At 40.0% G+C, this 19,508-nt stretch overlaps 1 protein-coding gene across 1 annotated transcript in view; it reads right to left on the bottom strand.

Annotated features, from left to right (window-relative positions):
- Nucleotides 1–10,401: 10,401 nt before the first annotated feature.
- Nucleotides 10,402–19,508, bottom strand: part of LOC140231121 (leucine-rich repeat serine/threonine-protein kinase 1-like) — a 94,996-nt gene continuing 85,889 nt past the window's right edge. The window contains exons 17-23 of the mRNA XM_072311273.1: nucleotides 17,983–18,213; nucleotides 17,195–17,430; nucleotides 15,464–16,461; nucleotides 14,785–15,120; nucleotides 13,397–13,567; nucleotides 12,339–12,449; nucleotides 10,402–11,682 (exon numbers count right to left, since the gene is read on the bottom strand). Of these exons, the coding sequence (XP_072167374.1) occupies nucleotides 10,402–11,682; nucleotides 12,339–12,449; nucleotides 13,397–13,567; nucleotides 14,785–15,120; nucleotides 15,464–16,461; nucleotides 17,195–17,430; nucleotides 17,983–18,213 (3,364 nt within the window). The remainder of the gene's footprint in view (nucleotides 11,683–12,338; nucleotides 12,450–13,396; nucleotides 13,568–14,784; nucleotides 15,121–15,463; nucleotides 16,462–17,194; nucleotides 17,431–17,982; nucleotides 18,214–19,508) is intronic.

The raw sequence follows: 19,508 nt of genomic DNA, 5'->3' as shown, positions 1-19,508 counted from the left end.
AATTTGTGCACGCAGAGTATAACAATAATCTTGTTAATGTACAGCTGCGTATGCCTAGTGCTGAGCAGGCTTGCGTATGAACTGTACTTTTTATGCTGTGCTTTACGCATACCCTGGAAGGCTTTTACGTAGTCCCATGTCCCCCCGCTGTGTATTGCTGCACAGATGATTAAAGTGTCGGTGTGCTGTAAGTGTTTCCGTATGTGCACGACCGTGCACTATACCGATTTTTTTTTCACGATCATGTGATGCAATCTAACCAATCACAGCCCATATTACCTTTGACCTAAAAGCTGTGGGTGGTCTTGAGGTGCTTACACACCTCCCACACACATTTTCACGATACTGGTAGACAGCTCAAGAGGCTGATCTGCCCAAACTACTTGTTTCAGTGGAGTGTAAGGATGTTCTTATGTCGTCTTTATTTTGTCACCATGATCTCAGTATTATTCTAGCCTGTTTGGATGCTTCACATGTGATCCATCGAAATGTCTTGTTTATATCAGTTTTGCACAGCTCCTGTACTGTGGTCTTCATTTTTAAGGAGTCTATTTATGTAGGGGGTAGTATGTACGTCTCGCTCTATCTTTGGAAACTAATGCATGAATATCAAAGTTTTGAGCCAAGCTTCAAAGAAAGCTACACTGTAGGATTATGTACAGTTTTGATCATGCATGCGTTTGATTTTAGCTGGAGTAGATGTGACATAAGTTTTCTTGTCTGTTTTGAGAAGATTAATTGGGATTCGCAGTGAATTTAGAAATAAAACTTAGCACAGCGGGGGGTGAATAGGGGGTGTATTTTGACTTTCTCAAACCTGCAGATTCAAGTCTTTTAAAGGAGCTACTGAATATACAAAATGTTAGTGAATACACCAAAGGTATATTGCATTCGTCAATGTCAAGGTCAGTGACCTACATGTACAGCACTCTTGTTCTTGAGAAATGCCTGAAGTAACTCCCCATGAATATTATCCTGTCATTCCATAATATGACACAGTTGGTTATATAAATGTGTATTTGTTTGGGTTTTTTTTTTTTTCACTGCAGCTGTATATATAGAATCTTAAATGATAATATTACAATCCAATTACGAAAAATCTGCATACAATTTTAGGTGCTGCAACAAGCACTCTTCCTGGTTGAATGTTATAGAGACCCAATAGCGTGGGGATTAATCGAGTGGGAAGGTGGTCCCAGTTCGCATATTATATTCTAGAATCCCTGTATCAGATTGTGTACACCTTCATCACTGATCTCTATGTAAGCACACACACATCTGAGGAATCTTGACTGGTTTACTGTAACCGATAAGCTTGTGCTTCAATGCACATATTTGCTGACAGGTGACTGACAGGTGCTATTCATGGATTTAAATGTACCCCGGTTGGTAGCGAATGGAGACCCATTCAGTTGGATCGCACATGTTTCCCCATGCTAATGAGTCTATAACCAACAGTAGCATTCTCAATATTTCACATTTTACACTGTCAATTTTCTCATTTTATAAGTGCAAAGTGAAATGAAATATTCAAAATTGTGAATAAAATTTATGTACATCACACACTCTCCATAATATTCCTCTAAAATATGTCCTGAATTTTGAAGTTGAATATAATGCATCCCACATAGCGTGTAGTTTGTAGGGCAATGTACATGTATGCCATGTGAGTTCAAACTTAAAGGCCCGAATTCGCGAAGGTGGTACAAATGAAATCATGGCTTAAACCATGGACAAAAACCATGGAGCGCCAAGTGTCGCACGGAATATTTCGTTACAAAATTGGTCATTTTGTCGATAAAATGACCGTTTCGTTAACGAAATTATCATTTCGTGGACGAAATGTTCATTTCGTTACAAAATGTTGTCATTTCGTAACAAAATAAGCATTTCATCAACGAAATGACTGATTTCGTAATTAGATATTCCATGCGACACTTGGCGCTCCATGGTTTTTGTCCATGGTTTAAGCCATGATTTCATTTGTACCACCTTCGTGAATTCGGGCAAAACTGTTGCAACTCATGCACGGGAAGTCTGATATCTTGAGGATTTTTTTCTTTTGCATCTACGGCAGTGGTAGTATTCAACCCTAAGCATTACCTATCACAACCTATTCATGGAGCAGCTATTTTTTGAATTAAAACATTTTTAAGTAAGTGAATGTGAATCTCTGAGGTTTCTTCTGTATTGTTACTGTGTGCCATCTGTTTATGCTTTAGTATGTGTTTGTGAGTGTATGTACTGTATACGCCATATGTACATGTACTTTGCAAGTCTAATTTTTTTGTTTTCAAATCGGGACTTCCAGACAATTTCACAAGTGATGTTGGAGTACGGTTGCTGAAGGGAGATACATATGTGTGCATGTCACAATCGTGTAGGGATCAGAGTTAATATTTTCGCACTTTTAAATTTGAGAATAAAGCCCAACTCACAAAATTTGCAAAAATAAAAACCTCACAAAATATTTGCCATATAGTGTGTGTGTGTGGAACCTAGCATTCATTTTTTTTTTTTTTTTTTTTATATAGCATTGAACACGCTGTGCACCATTCCTGGCACGGAAAGGGTTAATCATTCTTGAACATCAAAGTACACTGCCACTCTGTGTTCAAAGTTGACTTTAATTCTGAATAAAGAATGAAAGCAAACAATGAGAATGGTGGAAAATTGGAAATGAAATGAGAATTACAGTATCCCTGTTGTTATAATGCGCTACCTGAGACCACTCATTTTTCTTTGCTATATCTGGTATTTCATTACACTCCCATTATAATGAACATGATTGTAACAAAATTCCATTTATTAGTGGAAAAGTGAGCAAAGAAAATGGGATTCCATCGGGATTCGAACCCGAGACCTCCGGATTGCTAGACCGGTGCTCTACCGACTGAGCTATAGAAAGCCCTAGTGCAGTGTTCGTCCCAGAAACCCTTAATTCTCAATGCTCGGGTGGTCAGAAGCTATAGCAGTGTGTTTGTGTGTGACACACACGCACACACTTGAACCTGGCATAAACCCGAAGGATAATTCAACTTGGGGATAAATGCGAGGGATCACCGAAGTGATGCAGCTTTTTGAGTTTGTAACAAATAAAGACAGAATAAACTGACCAGTTTATTCTGGTCAGTTTATTCTGTCAGTTTATTCTGTCTTTATTTGTTACAAACTCAAAAAGCTGCATCACTTCGGTGATCCCTCGCATTTATCCCCAAGTTGAATTATCCTTCGGGTTTATGCCAGGTTCAAGTGTGTGCGTGTGTGTCACACACAAACACACTGCTATAGCTTCTGACCACCCGAGCATTGAGAATTAAGGGTTTCTGGGACGAACACTGCACTAGGGCTTTCTATAGCTCAGTCGGTAGAGCACCGGTCTAGCAATCCGGAGGTCTCGGGTTCGAATCCCGATGGAATCCCATTTTCTTTGCTCACTTTTCCACTAATAATTTATATTCTTTCTGGTCAGTTTATTCTGTCTTTATTTGTTACAAACTCAAAAAGCTGCATCACTTCGGTGATCCCTCGCATTTATCCCCAAGTTGAATTATCCTTCGGGTTTATGCCAGGTTCAAGTGTGTGCGTGTGTGTCACACACAAACACACTGCTATAGCTTCTGACCACCCGAGCATTGAGAATTAAGGGTTTCTGGGACGAACACTGCACTAGGGCTTTCTATAGCTCAGTCGGTAGAGCACCGGTCTAGCAATCCGGAGGTCTCGGGTTCGAATCCCGATGGAATCCCATTTTCTTTGCTCACTTTTCCACTAATAATTTATATTCTTTCTGGTCAGTTTATTCTGTCTTTATTTGTTACAAACTCAAAAAGCTGCATCACTTCGGTGATCCCTCGCATTTATCCCCAAGTTGAATTATCCTTCGGGTTTATGCCAGGTTCAAGTGTGTGCGTGTGTGTCACACACAAACACACTGCTATAGCTTCTGACCACCCGAGCATTGAGAATTAAGGGTTTCTGGGACGAACACTGCACTAGGGCTTTCTATAGCTCAGTCGGTAGAGCACCGGTCTAGCAATCCGGAGGTCTCGGGTTCGAATCCCGATGGAATCCCATTTTCTTTGCTCACTTTTCCACTAATAATTTATATTCTTTCTGGTCAGTTTATTCTGTCTTTATTTGTTAAAATTCCATTTATAACGAAGTAAAACTTCAGGCCGCAAAACTATCCACTCTCTGTTTTTTGTTGTTTATTTGTTCGGTTACAACGGAATTTCAATATAACGAAAGAAAACTGCCTGTCCCAAGGACATTGTTATAACGGAGTCCACTGTATAAAGGAATGGGACCTGCGAAACTACCTGGTCACTTCATCATATCAGGTACATTAACCTGAATTTCACTACATTTGTTATATAACAAAGTTTCACTGTACTGGTTGCATCCACACATTGTCAGCTGAGAACCAGAAGGGGGCTATCGCATTCTAAGATTTGAGCATAAATGAAAATGAAACAATCAATTTTATGAAATAAAAAAGTGTATTCAATCAAAAGCAGGAAGATTTGTAAGCATTTTTCCAAATATCGGATAAAACAATGCCCTCTTGGTTTTGATTTTTAACATTTTACTGAAAATTTGGTTAAATCAACCTTGCACAAGTCGGAGGGTCTAGGGTCATTACCTCGTGGTCAGTTACCCCAGACCCTTCCCTGAGCCCTAATCCTAATCTTAATCCTGGACCTAATCCTAACCCTAACCCAAACTCCTAACCCTAAACCTATCCCAAACCCTAATATTTACTCTTACCTCACCACTAACCAGTATTTAGCCGGGGGTAATTGCCCTCGAGGGGTAATTGCCCTGATACGCAAGTCGAATAATTGCCTAGGTCAAAGGTCTTTTCAAGTCCTCTTCTGTATAGTATATGCTATTGATTTTTAGTCCTCAGAAGTCAAATTTTCTCTAAGTTGAAGCTATTTCTTCAGTCCAAATACATGTAGATTTGACTTGGGCGAGGTTGATTGTAATTTGAAATTGACGCCATAATGTTAAGGAGATCAAGCGCTACATCACAATTTCAATAACTCAATATGCCACAAAATTGCGATAAAGCCCTTCTGGTTCTCAGCCGACGACATGCGGGTTAGGTGAAGCAATGGCTTCATCTTATCAAAGCTCTCCCATTGACATGTGCACAGCAGTCACGAGAATAATATTTTGGCTTAATAATCGAGCAACTACAATCCCTTGCCCAATGACTGCAGTCACCATCACTTTTACAGCACAAAAATATATTCTTGGAAACAATATTTTTTTTTTAGCAATTTCATGTCAAACAAGGAAATTTAATGGAAGAAATGTGCGCATATCAATGGGAGGCTTCTGAGGTGACGACATCATTACATTTAATTTGCATGTGTGGATGAGATTTATACTGTCATTGTGAAAACAAGTGTAGAGATGTATTCTGTTAATGTCAAAGATGAAACCACACACGCACACACATGCAATATTTCAAAGTGCAATAACTTTCTTATGTCTAAATTTTGATAATGCCTATGTTATTTTGCTTGTTGGATCTCATAATGCCTCTGGTATACAGACTGAGAAGAAAAAGCCTACTGCACATACAATGTAACAAAGAAATGGAGAGAAGTATGTATTTTGGCAGATAAAGAACAATTTCTTTATTCCAATGCTAATGTACAGTATGATATCTATAAATACATTACAAAATTATAAATGATAAGGCAGTGTAACACACAACATGCACATTTTAAAATACATTTTTGATCATTTCAGAATAAACATCCATCCAGTTCAAAAATTTGAATTAAAAAAATATTTGTCAGACCCAAAATATCACAAACAACTACCAATTTTTCTTTGTGAGGGTCAAGTTTGTGCAAACTTGGTACGTTTAGTTTCAACCAGTATTCAACTCATGGATATAAAGGACTACACTGTATATCAAGAATACAAGTTCAAGATATGAAAGAATCTCGTAGTTACCACTGTCACTGTCCACGTAGATATGATGCATAACACATGTATTTCTGCTGATGTGAATTGCTATAACAGATATTTTAACCCTAATCAGGCTGGGGGGGGGGGGGGGGCGGAATCCGCCCCCCCTCGACGTTTCGCGCAATATCTTCGCAGCGCGATAAGCTCCCGCCGCGATGTTTCATGACTTTTTTCTTTCAAGTATCACGCAACTTTTGACACCAAAATTGTTGCGCCCGCGCGTACCGTTTTGACGCGACGCCCGTTCGAAAAAAATTTGTCAACCCCAAAATTGCTCCAAAACGTGATTTTGTGTACAAATCCAATGCAAATTGTGTTTTTTCAATTAATTCACATAAAAATTCATATCTTGACTTAGAATGGATAAAATTAATTTATTATAGCATAATAAAGCTTCGAAAAATGTCTGTGACAAATTTTGGCCAAAAAACAAACAAAAACAAAAGGTCGAAAAACAAAGAAATACATAAGAAATTCAAAACAACAATCAAATACATAAGAAATTGATTTCGATACAGATTTTTTTTTATCCTATGTCTCAGGAGAATGATACAAGAAACATTTTAAAAAAGAAATTAGCTTAATTAGAGCATTAATAAGTGATTTAGAGCCCAAAACTGATTTTATGCATAAATTACTATAATTAATTAATATAAAATATAAGAACAATTTTTCGGAGAAAGCAACCATACATTTTGATAGTATACGTCGCGGGCGTCGCGTGTGCCGATTTTCGGCGCGATCACGCGTTCCATAGGCGAGATCTGAAGGGGGGGCGGAATCCGCCCCCCCCCCCCCCCCCCCAGATATAGCATAGCCAAAAAAGCCCAGCCTGATTAGGGTTAAAGATTGTATGTATATACACATGTGAATATATACATACACTGTAGATGGATAGTTTAAGTTGGTAGATAGATCATACCACGTATATATACAGCAAATTACAGATATGGTGTTCCCAATGGACTGATACAAGGCAAAATTTTAGGTCTTTTTCTTCATTTCATTTCATTATCATTTCAGATGAAGATAATCAAAAAGTGTATTGTCCACAGCTTGTCACACAAGATCAAAAGATAAAAATTGTTCATGTGGCACATACGGGCAGTTTGGCACTACTGTACTTGTATCAAAAAAATAGATAAAAAGTGTGCTGTCCAATTGGCGGTTTTTAAATAAATGTATTCATTTACACTTTTATTTATAGAAATGAATATTTTGGGTACTAAAACATTGGTACTACTATCTCCTCTGTCGATGATAAATATATCATCTTCAAAACTGGAATCTGATGAAAAAGAAAGATCGTTATCTTTCTTTTTCATCAGATTCCAGTTTTGAAGATGTCATTTTTATCACCGCCATCATCACTGTTATGATTAAGATATTCATGATAACATATTTACATAAATGATATTTTCTTGTTTGTTAAGTGCTTTTTAAGTACTGTTTGTGCTGCCTCGAGCACTTCATGAACACAACCCTAATTCAGACATAGCTACATCTAAGTTCCCATCACTACATGGGCACTGGTGCATCACCTTCACTTCCATTGGAGTAGTCCTTGTCAGAGATCATTTTAACCTGACATTCTATTAATGGTCCTGGGAACACAGAGAAAGAGAGAAACTATTTATCTTACACACATAGTCTTGGCATCAGCATGCATGCAAAATTTGCCATTTTGTTTAGTCTCTCTTCCCCTGAGTTTACAACATCTCACCTTTCTTTCAGTCAAATGAAAACTGAGCGATGTGTTAGAAGTGCCTTGTTATGAACAAAAACATTGTGCTCTGTGGTGCTATATTTAATATGTGCCACGTTCGCAAGTCCGACTCAGTCTACGGCGTGCCAACTTCGCATATTCTGCTCAACTGCATAAATCCGCCCAAACCAGTCTATAAATCGTCAAATGCCACAGTATAATGAAAGCGTTGCTTGCCAATCTGTTCCTCTCACATGTAGCTTGCATTTTATGTGGTGATTGACTAGCAAGCAGTGTTCCCTTCTGGATTTGAGTGTAAATTATTAAAGTTTCTGTCACTCTTTTGTGTGCAAAAGTCACGCATTTACAGCAATGTAGCTACAGGTCATTTGAAAGAAAAGCAATCGTACATTTGTGGTACAATTTACATCAAAACAAGGCTTGGCATTTTCTCTACAACTTTGCACACTACATGTCCAGCTTTAAACAGAATTGTCTAAAACTTACACAGATTTGAAAAACAATATTCTCTGAAAGCATAAGTGTGTTGGTGTCTCAAAATAATGTGGCACACAGGGGGTGTACACCATGGCACATAAAGAGTTAATGTGCATGCATGCCTTCCATATTTCCCTCCCTGGGTCTTAATACACTGCATGGCATCTAAGATTAATTTACATGCAACACATGCCATAAGTACCCTAGGTGCTGGAGCTTTAAACCTATGGCAAGGATAAATACTGACATTGGGATATACTATCTCTTTGATCAGGTAAACTTTGGCAACTTACTTCTCTTGGGGAAAAAGAAATGCAAAAAAAAAAAAAAAATGAGAGGGTATCTAGGAATTCATCATTGAAGAATAAACCAGCAAAACAGCAGTTGTGTCATTTTTCAAAAACAATCCATCGCTGACTGTGCAGGATCCTCATTAAAAAGACATGTGAGGCTCAGTAAAACTATAATACTGGTTGGTTTTAGCAATACCTGGGTATCTAAACTTTTGTTTACTGAAATGAACACTTCTGTCTGATGCTTTCATTACAGGTCTTCATGAAAGGGAACATCTTGAATACATAAACTGCAAGTTTATCAGTATTACCAGTATTCTTTTTTTGTAAATGTTCCCACAAACAACAGCTACAGAGTTTAGGAAAAAATATACAAGGCACATCCAAAAGACATTTTGATGGGACGTTACTCTTGGCATAATTCATGACAAATTATTTTCTATCAAGACATTTTGGATACATTCGAGCATCCAATTTAAGCAGGCAGATGAAGTTCTTGAGGAAGAAGAAAGACTATCGATACATTTGTGCCCTCTGTCTAATGTGCATTATGTCAACAGGCTGATAGAAATCAATTCACAATTCACATATTCAGATACGGTACACAGTTTGTGAGCAGGCTTTAATACACACGTGCTAAACATTAGTGGCACCAGGTACATTCAGTGTGCTTACATTCTAGATATGTAAAGCAAGCTGGAAGACAGGAAAGGTCAAACTGTAAGGTGCATTGTGGGATATTGTATTAAGTTATAAACAGAAATCTGGGTCCTGTTGATAAAAGCTGAGATCAAACATAAAGTTAAAAGCCAGAATATCAAACATAAATCTCTAAATACTCGCATCTGATTGCCTGACACCTGACTTGCATTTGAATCTCTGATTTATGCTTGATTGCCTCATTTGATGCAAGAGGGGGGCCCTGGTCTCACATACCTTGGCATTTTGGTGTCACAAAGAATATATGTCAGTACAATGAGTGCTTCATGAAGTTCAATGGAAAAAAAGGAGAAAAAAAAAATCATGATTTATCCTTTGTTAAACTTACACGATGCCCCTGTTTATCAGAGCTGGAAAATTAACTAACAAGACCTCATGCATGCATATGAACGTTCATAGGTTGGACTACTTTAGGAATGATGTTATCAAGATGTGGAACATAGGATTGTACAACGTACATCACTTCTTGACAAATCTCACAATTCACTTTCTAGCATAACGATGCTACACATAGAGAACTTTGAATCACATCACGACACTCACAAACCGCTGCTACCAAGCGTTGCATTTTTTTCCCCTAACCTGTTCAGTGCATGACTGTCAACTTGAGACAAAACTTTAGCTTTCAAAATGTAATTCACTTCACAAGGCAAAACAAAATTTTGGATTGATATGATTACCTCATTAAATTCATTTCTGAATGCTACGTACAATTTGTACAAGTGTTAATGTTGCAAGACACTATAAAATGTCTCATTTTTTATGAAAACAAAAAGATAATAGGTTTTTTTGACTCTTACTGAAATGTTCATAAACACTACTATGAAACACACAGCTGTGTTACAATGTGTAGAGTCTGTTCACACACTTCTCCAGAAAACAGTGTCATGTATATATACTGCCTCCACTGACTACCTGAAATTCCACACATAGAAATAAAACCAGATTGGGAAAATTCAGGTAATGCTGGACAATATATAGCTAAAAGACACAGTGAGCTAGAACATGAAATTGCTTAATTCCAGCCAAGATTTTAGAGTGCAAGTGCCAAATGTGACTTTATTAGGTTTTAATGAGCACATGAATACATACTCCTCTCATAGAGCAGCTGTCTTGTAAATTTTTTTTTTTTTGTGCTTGTTCACAATGTCCATTCATCAAAAAAAAATGTTGACAAGACTGTTTGAGCAACAATCATGCCATTCCAGCTGTTTGGTCCTTTGAGGAATGTCTAAGTCGGTCTCTGGTACCCTGGTATTCCACCACCTGTTCTTGGGCCCAATTGGCCCACAGCAGCAGGTGCCCAATCTGGCCAGTCTGGCCCATGCTGCCCTCAGCAGAGTGGCACGCAACCACCCTGTCGCGCCCGACCCGATGCAGTTCTTGGACCTTGCCAAAGTCTTTGTTGACCATGGAGCTGGAGTTTAGCACCGTCACCACCTCGCCAAAGTCAAAGCGTGACGCATCGCCTGGAGTGTTTGTTCCATTTTCAATGTTCACCAGCAGGATGTCACCACTTGATCTCCCCACCCATAAAAGCCGGTCCACGGCAAGCAGTGATGTCATTTGGACACCCTGGGGCTTGGCACATGGGTGTGAATACACAATGCTCTGGATGTTGCGACGATTTCTCCGTGTGTTTTTGCTCCTCTGCATGCTAGGAGTTATCTGTGGGGGTGATGCGAGGATAGACGCCTTGAAGTGATCATCCACAATACTGAGTTCATCCTGACAATCCTTCTCATCCTCGGGAATGAATCTTCCGTCCCTGTTGCTATTGGCCTCGCAGACGGCCGTAGCGTGGGCCAGCTCCTGCGCCTTCTCCTTCTCCTCCCAGCTCTTCCGTAGTTCCTGCCTCTCCTCTACCTCCAGAGTGAGAAGGGCTCTGGGGCTGATGATCTTCTCACGCACGTCGAGGATGGCCACACAGTGCCTGGTCTCGACGTCGTACTGGTATATGTGGTGCGCACTGGACGTGGAGCACCAGATGCTTCCATGGCCCAGAACCAGCTTCTCCACTGACCCGTCCACCCCGGAGGCAACACGGATGACATCGGGATCAAGCGATAGGCTTGGCAGGGAGATGATGCAGATTGTGGGACCGCATCCCACCCAGATCTCTTGTCTGTGTCCGTCTGTCCTATTGCATTCTGATCTCTCTCCGTTGGGTTGTCCACTTCTTTCATCAATGGACCTCTGTCCTTCCGTCACCTCCTTCTCCTCAGTACCAGACCCCATGCCAGGGACGCTGCTCTCAAACTGCCCCTTCAGCCGGGAGACGGAACGACCTCTTCGCTTGGTTACCACCTCCACCAGACTGGTGGTCGGGAGGATGTGCTTGCTGAGTTGCAATCTCGCCAACAGTCTCAGTTTGTCTACCTCGTGGTTTTGGGTTTCCTCTTTTTGGTGGCTGAAGACAGTCACCATCCCATTGACTTGACCCACTAGAAGGATGGGATCCTCTTGGCCAGTGGGCTTTAGGTATAAGCAAAGAAAAAAACATAAAGACAGAACATGACGGAGATTCTTTTTTTTAGCATTTATGACATGTTGGCACTCTAGCGTTTTCTAGCCCAGTACAATTTTCATTACACATGAAAGTTTCTCATAATTTCTCTGCCATATACAAAACGTAAGAGTCTATTAATTAGGACACATTTTGTGAGGTAATATATTACCTGTCCTCACATTGGTACTCTTTCCTGACAAGTACCAACATAGTATTCCAAATCTGGCTATCTAATATTGTGATTATAGGAAAGATCATAGCTGTAGTAATGCTCAAAATCTACCTGGGTTGTGTGTCTATTTCTTTAAGTTTTGTGGAATGTGTACTTCTTTTCAAAAAATGAAAGTTCATGGATTTCTAGTCACATTTTCCTTACATCATTCGAAGCATGTGCTGTAGTAGTCTTCTCATCCAGCCAAGACAGCACAGAAACTTCAAAAATTCATAACTTCTGACTGGACTGTCCAATTTTCCTAAAAAACTTTCACTGACGTGTTCTACTGATATTGCTACATTCACTCAGGCCACATATACAGAGTATGTCAAGGTGAACTTGCCCTTTAAATTGGAAAATTAAAAAGTACAACGCAATTTGTCTGTAGCCCACACTAGTAGAACCCACCTGTTGGATATAGAGTAAAGATGTTGGTTGGGCGGAGACTTTGCACTCTTGGAGGAGACTGGGGTAGGATGATTGAGACCTGGGCAGGTGGTACATCTGGACAAAGTCACCCTGTGGGTATATTCAAGAGATGTTCAAAATGCATTACATTCAAAGCTCATCAACTGGCACAGAAAGAGATGAACACATTTCACGACAATTATCTTTAGATCAATCTATCACATTTTGATGACTCTGCTTTTTTTTTTCTATTGCTAAGAGACATAATGATAATACCATATTATGTTAATGGAAAAAGAAGTCACAATTTTGTGTTTGCTGCAACAGCAAGACTGGCTCAGTTGACATCATTCTTCCGGGTTTATGAAATACGTTGCCGATCTGCAAATCTACCGAAATGAGCAAACTGAAGGTGAATGAGTCTCTGCTTATCACATATGGATAGAAAAAGCATTGCTTGATGTCTAAATTTACAGATCATATATTCAATTGCATTATTTTTGTAAATATGTAGGGTTGCTGAGCAATGTACAGTCAAACATGCAAAATTTGCTACAAAATGCAAGTACTCACTGACAATAACATATACAGCATGTACCAAAGTACATAGCATGGGGGATGCATATATATGTTTGGTCAAAAAAATAACCCACTCTTTTATTCAATCAATATCTTAAAATAACCTCACGTATATGTATTCAATAATATGTCATATATTCTTCATATGAAGTTGCATTGTATGTTCATATACAAAATGCAAAAAAATGTCAATAAATATCAAAATTTTCAGATACTCTAGGGGAAGACGACAGAAAGTCTGGTGGTTATGGAAAATACACAGTAAACATATCTCGAACCAAATGGACACACCATTTAATACAATCCACAAATTATGATCATCAGCACAACTGCCTGCTGACAGAGTAAATACAGACACTACATATACATCTGAACATGAGAATGGGCAACAGACTGAAATATAGAGAAACAAGAATAGAGCATAGGAATATAAAATTAGACAAAAGAACCAATTCTAGATCCTGTAGGAGACTCCTCACCATTGTTCCAACTATGAGATTTGCGCCGCATGGAGTTGAAGTGGCAGTTGTAATCATGGGGCACCGAAGGTCGTTTTGGCAGCTGGACTTGTATGACCCATCCTCATTGACATAGAATGACCTCAGCGAGGTACCTTGACCAGTATCTGCTATCAGATGTACGACATTCTCCTAGAGAGAGGGAGATAGGGTAACCACAAATTGTTTGGCTAAAAATTATGAACTTTTTTTCGCGCTCGGACGGGTAAGAAGAGTTTTGCGTGTTTTTAATTCCACGGAATCAAGACATCAAGTACTGGAACATACGGCAAACAAAAATATTTGCATGCTTTTATCGCAAAATGTGTGAAAATTTCAACACCACGAAAATTTCCACTTTTACAGTATGATGAAATACCTTCATCTTTTGATTTGATCTGATTTGATTTGAATTTATTTCAACTTTGTGTTCACAAGAACAAAATACAAGCATAACTGAGTTAATACAATGATTATACAATAACAATTTCTCTATTTGACGTACAAAAAATAATCAAAGAACATATTTTGATAACATATGCAGTACATTTGCAACAATTGATAGATAAATAGTAATCATAAGAACCAAAGTAGGGGAACCCAAATCAAAAGCACAGCTTGTATTACTTAGGCCCCTGAAAAATAAATCACATCATAATAAACCATCAATCAAATAGGCCTTCATAATAACAACAAAGTATATACATGTACCAAAATGGTATAAAAAATACAACTAAAACTGAAACTAAAACTGAAGTTCCACATGATGACAGAAAGATGGGATGAGAGGATACGAAACAGAAGGAAAAGATGAAACAAGTTGAGAGGGGAAAGAAGTGTTGCACACAGCACACTCCTCACTGAGTCCAAATGATATGTATATTATTATAAGCACACTTGATTCTAACAGCACACACACACACACACACACAAAAGATCTTGCACAAGAGAACTATGGTGCTGCTTGGTAGAGCAACATCAAGGGATGCACCCAGTCTGTGTCTGTAACAATTCACCTTCACATCATCTTAATGTATCTCATCTTTGGAAGCCACTATGTGTGCAATAATGTCTTCCACTTCAATAGATGAATGGTTGGTTAATCTAAACCCAAATTCTCACTCTGACATACTCTGTATAATGCAGGGTAACCCTTAAAAACATCTGCGTATCTTGTGACCACATAAAGCGTAGCAATTTTGAGCATGACTGGACTCAACAGTAATCTCAAGCCAGTGTCAATCTGCAGATGGACTTTTGTGAAAAAAAGGATGGAAAAAAGGAAGGAAGGATGGAGAATTTGCCTAGGGAAGAATTCAAACATGAAAATATCAGATTGTCATAATAGCAGGCTTTTACAGTCCATTTACCTCGTCCCTCTCCCCAACACTAACGGCAGTGGTGACCTCACTGTCCTCCACCTCCACCACCCTGCGCAGGCACAGGAAACTGGGCTCGTGCAGGAGGTACTCGATGGTCCTGCCGTGAGGGCGCTTTCCGGGGTGGTCCTGCCAGCACGCCTCCATCAGTGCGCCCATGGCGGGGAACACCTGGAGAGGGGGCATGGAGTAGTCCTGGAAGTGGAAGGCAGGCTTGCGCCCCTCGTTGACAGCCAGTTGGATCTCCAGGCGGCTGTGCTTGTCGTAGTAGGGGCACAGGCCAGTCAGTAGGTGGTACAGGAACATCCCGTACGAGAACCAGTCAACCTAACATGATGTGTACAAAGAGTTCATCGGAGTCATTAGCGCAAGACCATCCCAAAACATGACTGACACTCTGAACAACATTTCTGTTCTTCCTGTTTTCTTGCTGTTTTTTTGTTTTGTTTTATTTTGTTTTACCCGATCATCCTGCAGAAAGCCGAGTTGGAATGGATATGAGCAGGAGACCCCTTAAGATACCTTCAACTATCATATTAACATCAGACATTTGCTCACATTTTATAGTTTATGAAAAGACAGTGACAAATCAAACTGTAACCATTTGGCAATTTCAAGAGTGAAAAGAAAAATGCGCATGATATTATTATTAGAAAACCCTCGCTAGTACCTTCTCATCAAACACCAGCCCCTGGAGGATCTCTGGAGCACAGAATCCTGGTGGTCCTGCCAGTCCCATGGCCCCCATGAGGTCATAGGTCCTGGAGATGCCATAATCTGTCAGCTTAATGTTAACATCTGCATTCTCGTCCACAGAAAAGAGGAGAATGTTGTCTGTCTTGAGGTCGCAGTAAATGATGTCCTTGCCGTGCAGATATCGGATGGCTGAGGCGACTTGCTGTGCAATCCTGTGCGTGAGAGTCCTGCTCAGTACTGGCTCCAGGGCTACCTTGCTCTTCAGGAAGAAGGGGAGGGCATTGCGCTGCTCAGAATACAAGTAGCTCTGGAGATCCCCCAGCGGGGCAAAGTCCATTGCGAAGCACAAGTGCTGTATTGACACCCCCACCAGTCGCACGATGCAGGGGTGGTTCAACCTGGACATGATGGCAACCTCGCTGCGCAGCTTGTGGAAGCTGTCCATCAGCATGGACGCCTCTGCATCGGGGTAGAGGTCCTGCGACGACGTGGAATCGTTGCGCTCTAGTGACAGCGTGGAAACTGAAGATCCGCCCGATCCGTATCCTTCGCTCTGGAAGGAGATGGAGCTAAGGAACCGTGATGACAGCGTCGTCTTGGCAGCCACCGTTTCTTTGAGATACTTGGCCTTGAAGACTTCACCGAAGCCACCCTGGCCAAGAGAGTGTTTGGACACCATGTGCAGCTCAAAGTCTTCCTCTTTGAGGTGCCTCACTGGGAGGTCTTTCATGAACATGTCCGGGATCAGCATGTCGATGGGAATCAGCTCCTCCTGTGAGTTGGCGCAGGCCGGGAGCTGAGTCTCACCACGGACCAGGCGGTGTACCAGTTCCTCCACTGTGTAGCAGTGGGGCAGTGTTTCAGTGGCTGCTTCGCACAGCATGTCGTCCATGCTGTGACTGAGACATATGGGACACGGCACAAGCCTCTGGATCCTGGGGATGTTGGTGTCACAGGACGATGAGCACAGTCCTAGCATAATCATGTGAGAAGAAATACCGTTGTTAAAATGTGTGCAACTTACTGTGATCTTTAAGACATCAGCACTACTTCACAGAAAGCCCATATTACTTGCATAAGAAAGACATTTGTATTCTCTTCCAGAGCAGATATTGGGCAACAAAGTAAGTAGTTTAGCATATATCATTAGAATGTGCACATTTATGCCATTCTTTAGAGAAAATTTTGATTGAAAATTGATTTTAAAAATTGCCTGGAGCTTTATGCTGCCAGCAGACAGGAGAAAATGGCATGAATCACAAAATAGAAACAGATATTATTATTCATCTTGTTCTACCAGATTATACTTCACTGACCAAAGAAATCATAAATTGGTAGAAATGTACGTGAGGATGCAATGGACAGATTCAAACATAAATCGAACTGATTACACACACACACACACAAAAAAAAACCAACGTATACCTACACATACAATACAGAGATGTAGGGCCTATGGACAGTCATGAATACATGAGCACAATATCAGACAAACATGCTGGCGTGTATATGTATGATACAGGGATTGTGGAACTGGGCAGATACCTCATTAGAACAAACACCAGAGTGACCCCCCCTCAAAAAAATTATTATTAATTCCTGGATAAGAATGTGTTCTCTGACTTTAATATGATAGGTTTTTGCCAATAGCTTTCCTCTCTCCATTAATCCATTGTAGAGTTCTGACATCCTATCAATATCCTACCAGGATACCAATCCTTGATCAGTCCCTCGATGTGGTCCACCACACACCCCATGGCAGCAAAATGGCCTTCTTGGCAGCTGATGGAGATGTCGACGCCCGGCGACGGCTCCGACGGCGGGAAAACCGCTGAGCGCACCAGGATGTGACCAGTTCGGTGGCGGAAGGAGACCCCCTCCCGCCAGTACGACAGCACTGTGTCCTGGAACTTGATTCCCCGGTCTACGCTCTTTCTCACCCTTGACGAATAATCAGCAGAGAAGACAGACGTTAATAAGTGCTATGATTCCAGATGATAATCTGATATACCATGTACAATTGTGACACAAGATGTTGGTACTACCATAATGGTGTATGATAATCCTTCCGCTATTGTATAGAAAGCTATTGGGAATAAATGAATGAAACAGGCATACAAATCTCAAAAGTTCAACTGGCAATATAGATTACACCATTGTGTCATCAGAAGAAACATTTCACTGGAATATTGATAAGCTTATTCTGTTCTGTGGTTAGTAGATGGAACTCAGATTATGGGTAGAATTCAATGCTAAGCATGCACTAATATTCAGTGAAAACCCCAAACATAAAGGCACTGCAGATGAAGTAAATTTAACATATATCCTGGAATCATTGACAAATTCACCAATGGTACAGATCAGATTGTCCAGTTGGGTCTGTCAATGGTACTTCTGATTTTTTTTTTTTTTTTTTTTTTTCAAATTGAGAATTCACATCTTTATCTCTTCAGTCTGTAGAGCCCTCTTTATGAAAACCACAGCAGTTCTCACGTGTGTCCATGGTGCCTTCTGCTGGTGAGTCGCCTCGGGCTGAGCTTGACCCTGCTGTCGTGCATGTGAAGGTCCGCCATGAGGCGCGAGACCAGTCGAATCCAGAACCCCGGAGGCAGGTAGGGCATCTTGTACACCCTGCGCAGAGAGTGGAATGGGGCGGGGGATGATGCTGGCTTGGCGTACATGATGCCCGGCTTGTCCCTCGGCAATCGGGATGGAACTAGGAACCTTTTAAAAATGGGAGCAACGATTAGAGACATGAGCAAAGCCAATAAAAACTTGCAATTTAAAGCAACTCATAAAACTAATCAGAATAATTGTACAGCATATTTCTCAGGATTATCAAACAGAATAAGATACAACTCAAGATTCTTTAATATGCAAGGAAGCAAGTTACTTGTAGTGCTAGAGCAGGTGAGTCACCCTCACAACTCGACTCGTAAACATGTATAATTTGTTTCGTATAATTATGTGTATGTACCTTTCATACCTCACCCTTAACTCACAGTGGTAGAGCAGCCAACTTGTAAATGAATTCCATAGTTTTTGACAGAACATATTATTCATGTTTATAATTTCATCCAAAATTCTAAACTTGTATCATATGTTCTGTTAGCATTGTTTACTTTAGTTTTAGTTTAGGGTTTTGTTTTTTTTGTGTGTGTGTTTGTTTGTTTGTTTGTTTTTGTTTTTGTTTTTGTTTTTTTACTAATGATATCAACGTTGATGTATTTTATCTCATTTTTTGTTACATGTAACTCTGTATGTGATTTAAATATGATTTTGTCCATATTCTCATACCCCAAAAGAGAGTAGAAAGAGTCAATAAATAAACTCAAGAGGGAATCTCTATTTCTTACTTCTTTCAGCACCATTTCGAGAGGGAGCACACGCTTATTGGGTGTGACACTGAATTTACGAGCATTCGGGTTTTGTGTAGGAATTAATGTTAATTACAAGGAAAATGTTATCACTTAAAGCTTTGATGTACCCCCTTACGGTAAAGGATAGTGTGCATTCTTGAGAGGACTTTCATTGTGGCATCGCTCTAAGTACTGATATGTATTATTGGGCAATGCTTTAAGGTACTTCAATTCATCACATAATGATTTGAGGTACTTTCTTTTCTGTAGAGGACTATGTGTCTCCCTGAGAGTACTTTCATAGTGGTTTTGCTCTTGTGGTTGATATGTATTGTTGGCACAATGCTGAAGGATACTTCAACCCTTCTAAAACACTTTTGTTTGACCAAGTTAACATCAATTTGTAATGACAGGATACACACAACTCACTGACACAGAGTGCCAGAGAGTAAGAGATGAGACTGAGATAGGTTGGAGAAAAGAAAAGTTTTGCCAGTTTTGCCATGACTTATCACATTAAAAACATTTCATTCATTTTTATTGCAAGAAACAACATCAGACTTGGGTTTGGGATCAGTACCCAAGTAGCACAGATGGAACATATTTGAAACTCATCGAAAGTCCTCACACATAGACTGTCAGTCTGCAGTCAATACAACA

This window comes from Diadema setosum, chromosome 7 (assembly GCF_964275005.1).
Source record: "Diadema setosum chromosome 7, eeDiaSeto1, whole genome shotgun sequence".
Classification (NCBI taxonomy): Eukaryota; Metazoa; Echinodermata; class Echinoidea; order Diadematoida; family Diadematidae; genus Diadema; species Diadema setosum.
The sequence above is the reverse complement of the archived record's forward strand: the minus strand, read 5'-3'. Positions and strand labels throughout refer to the sequence as shown.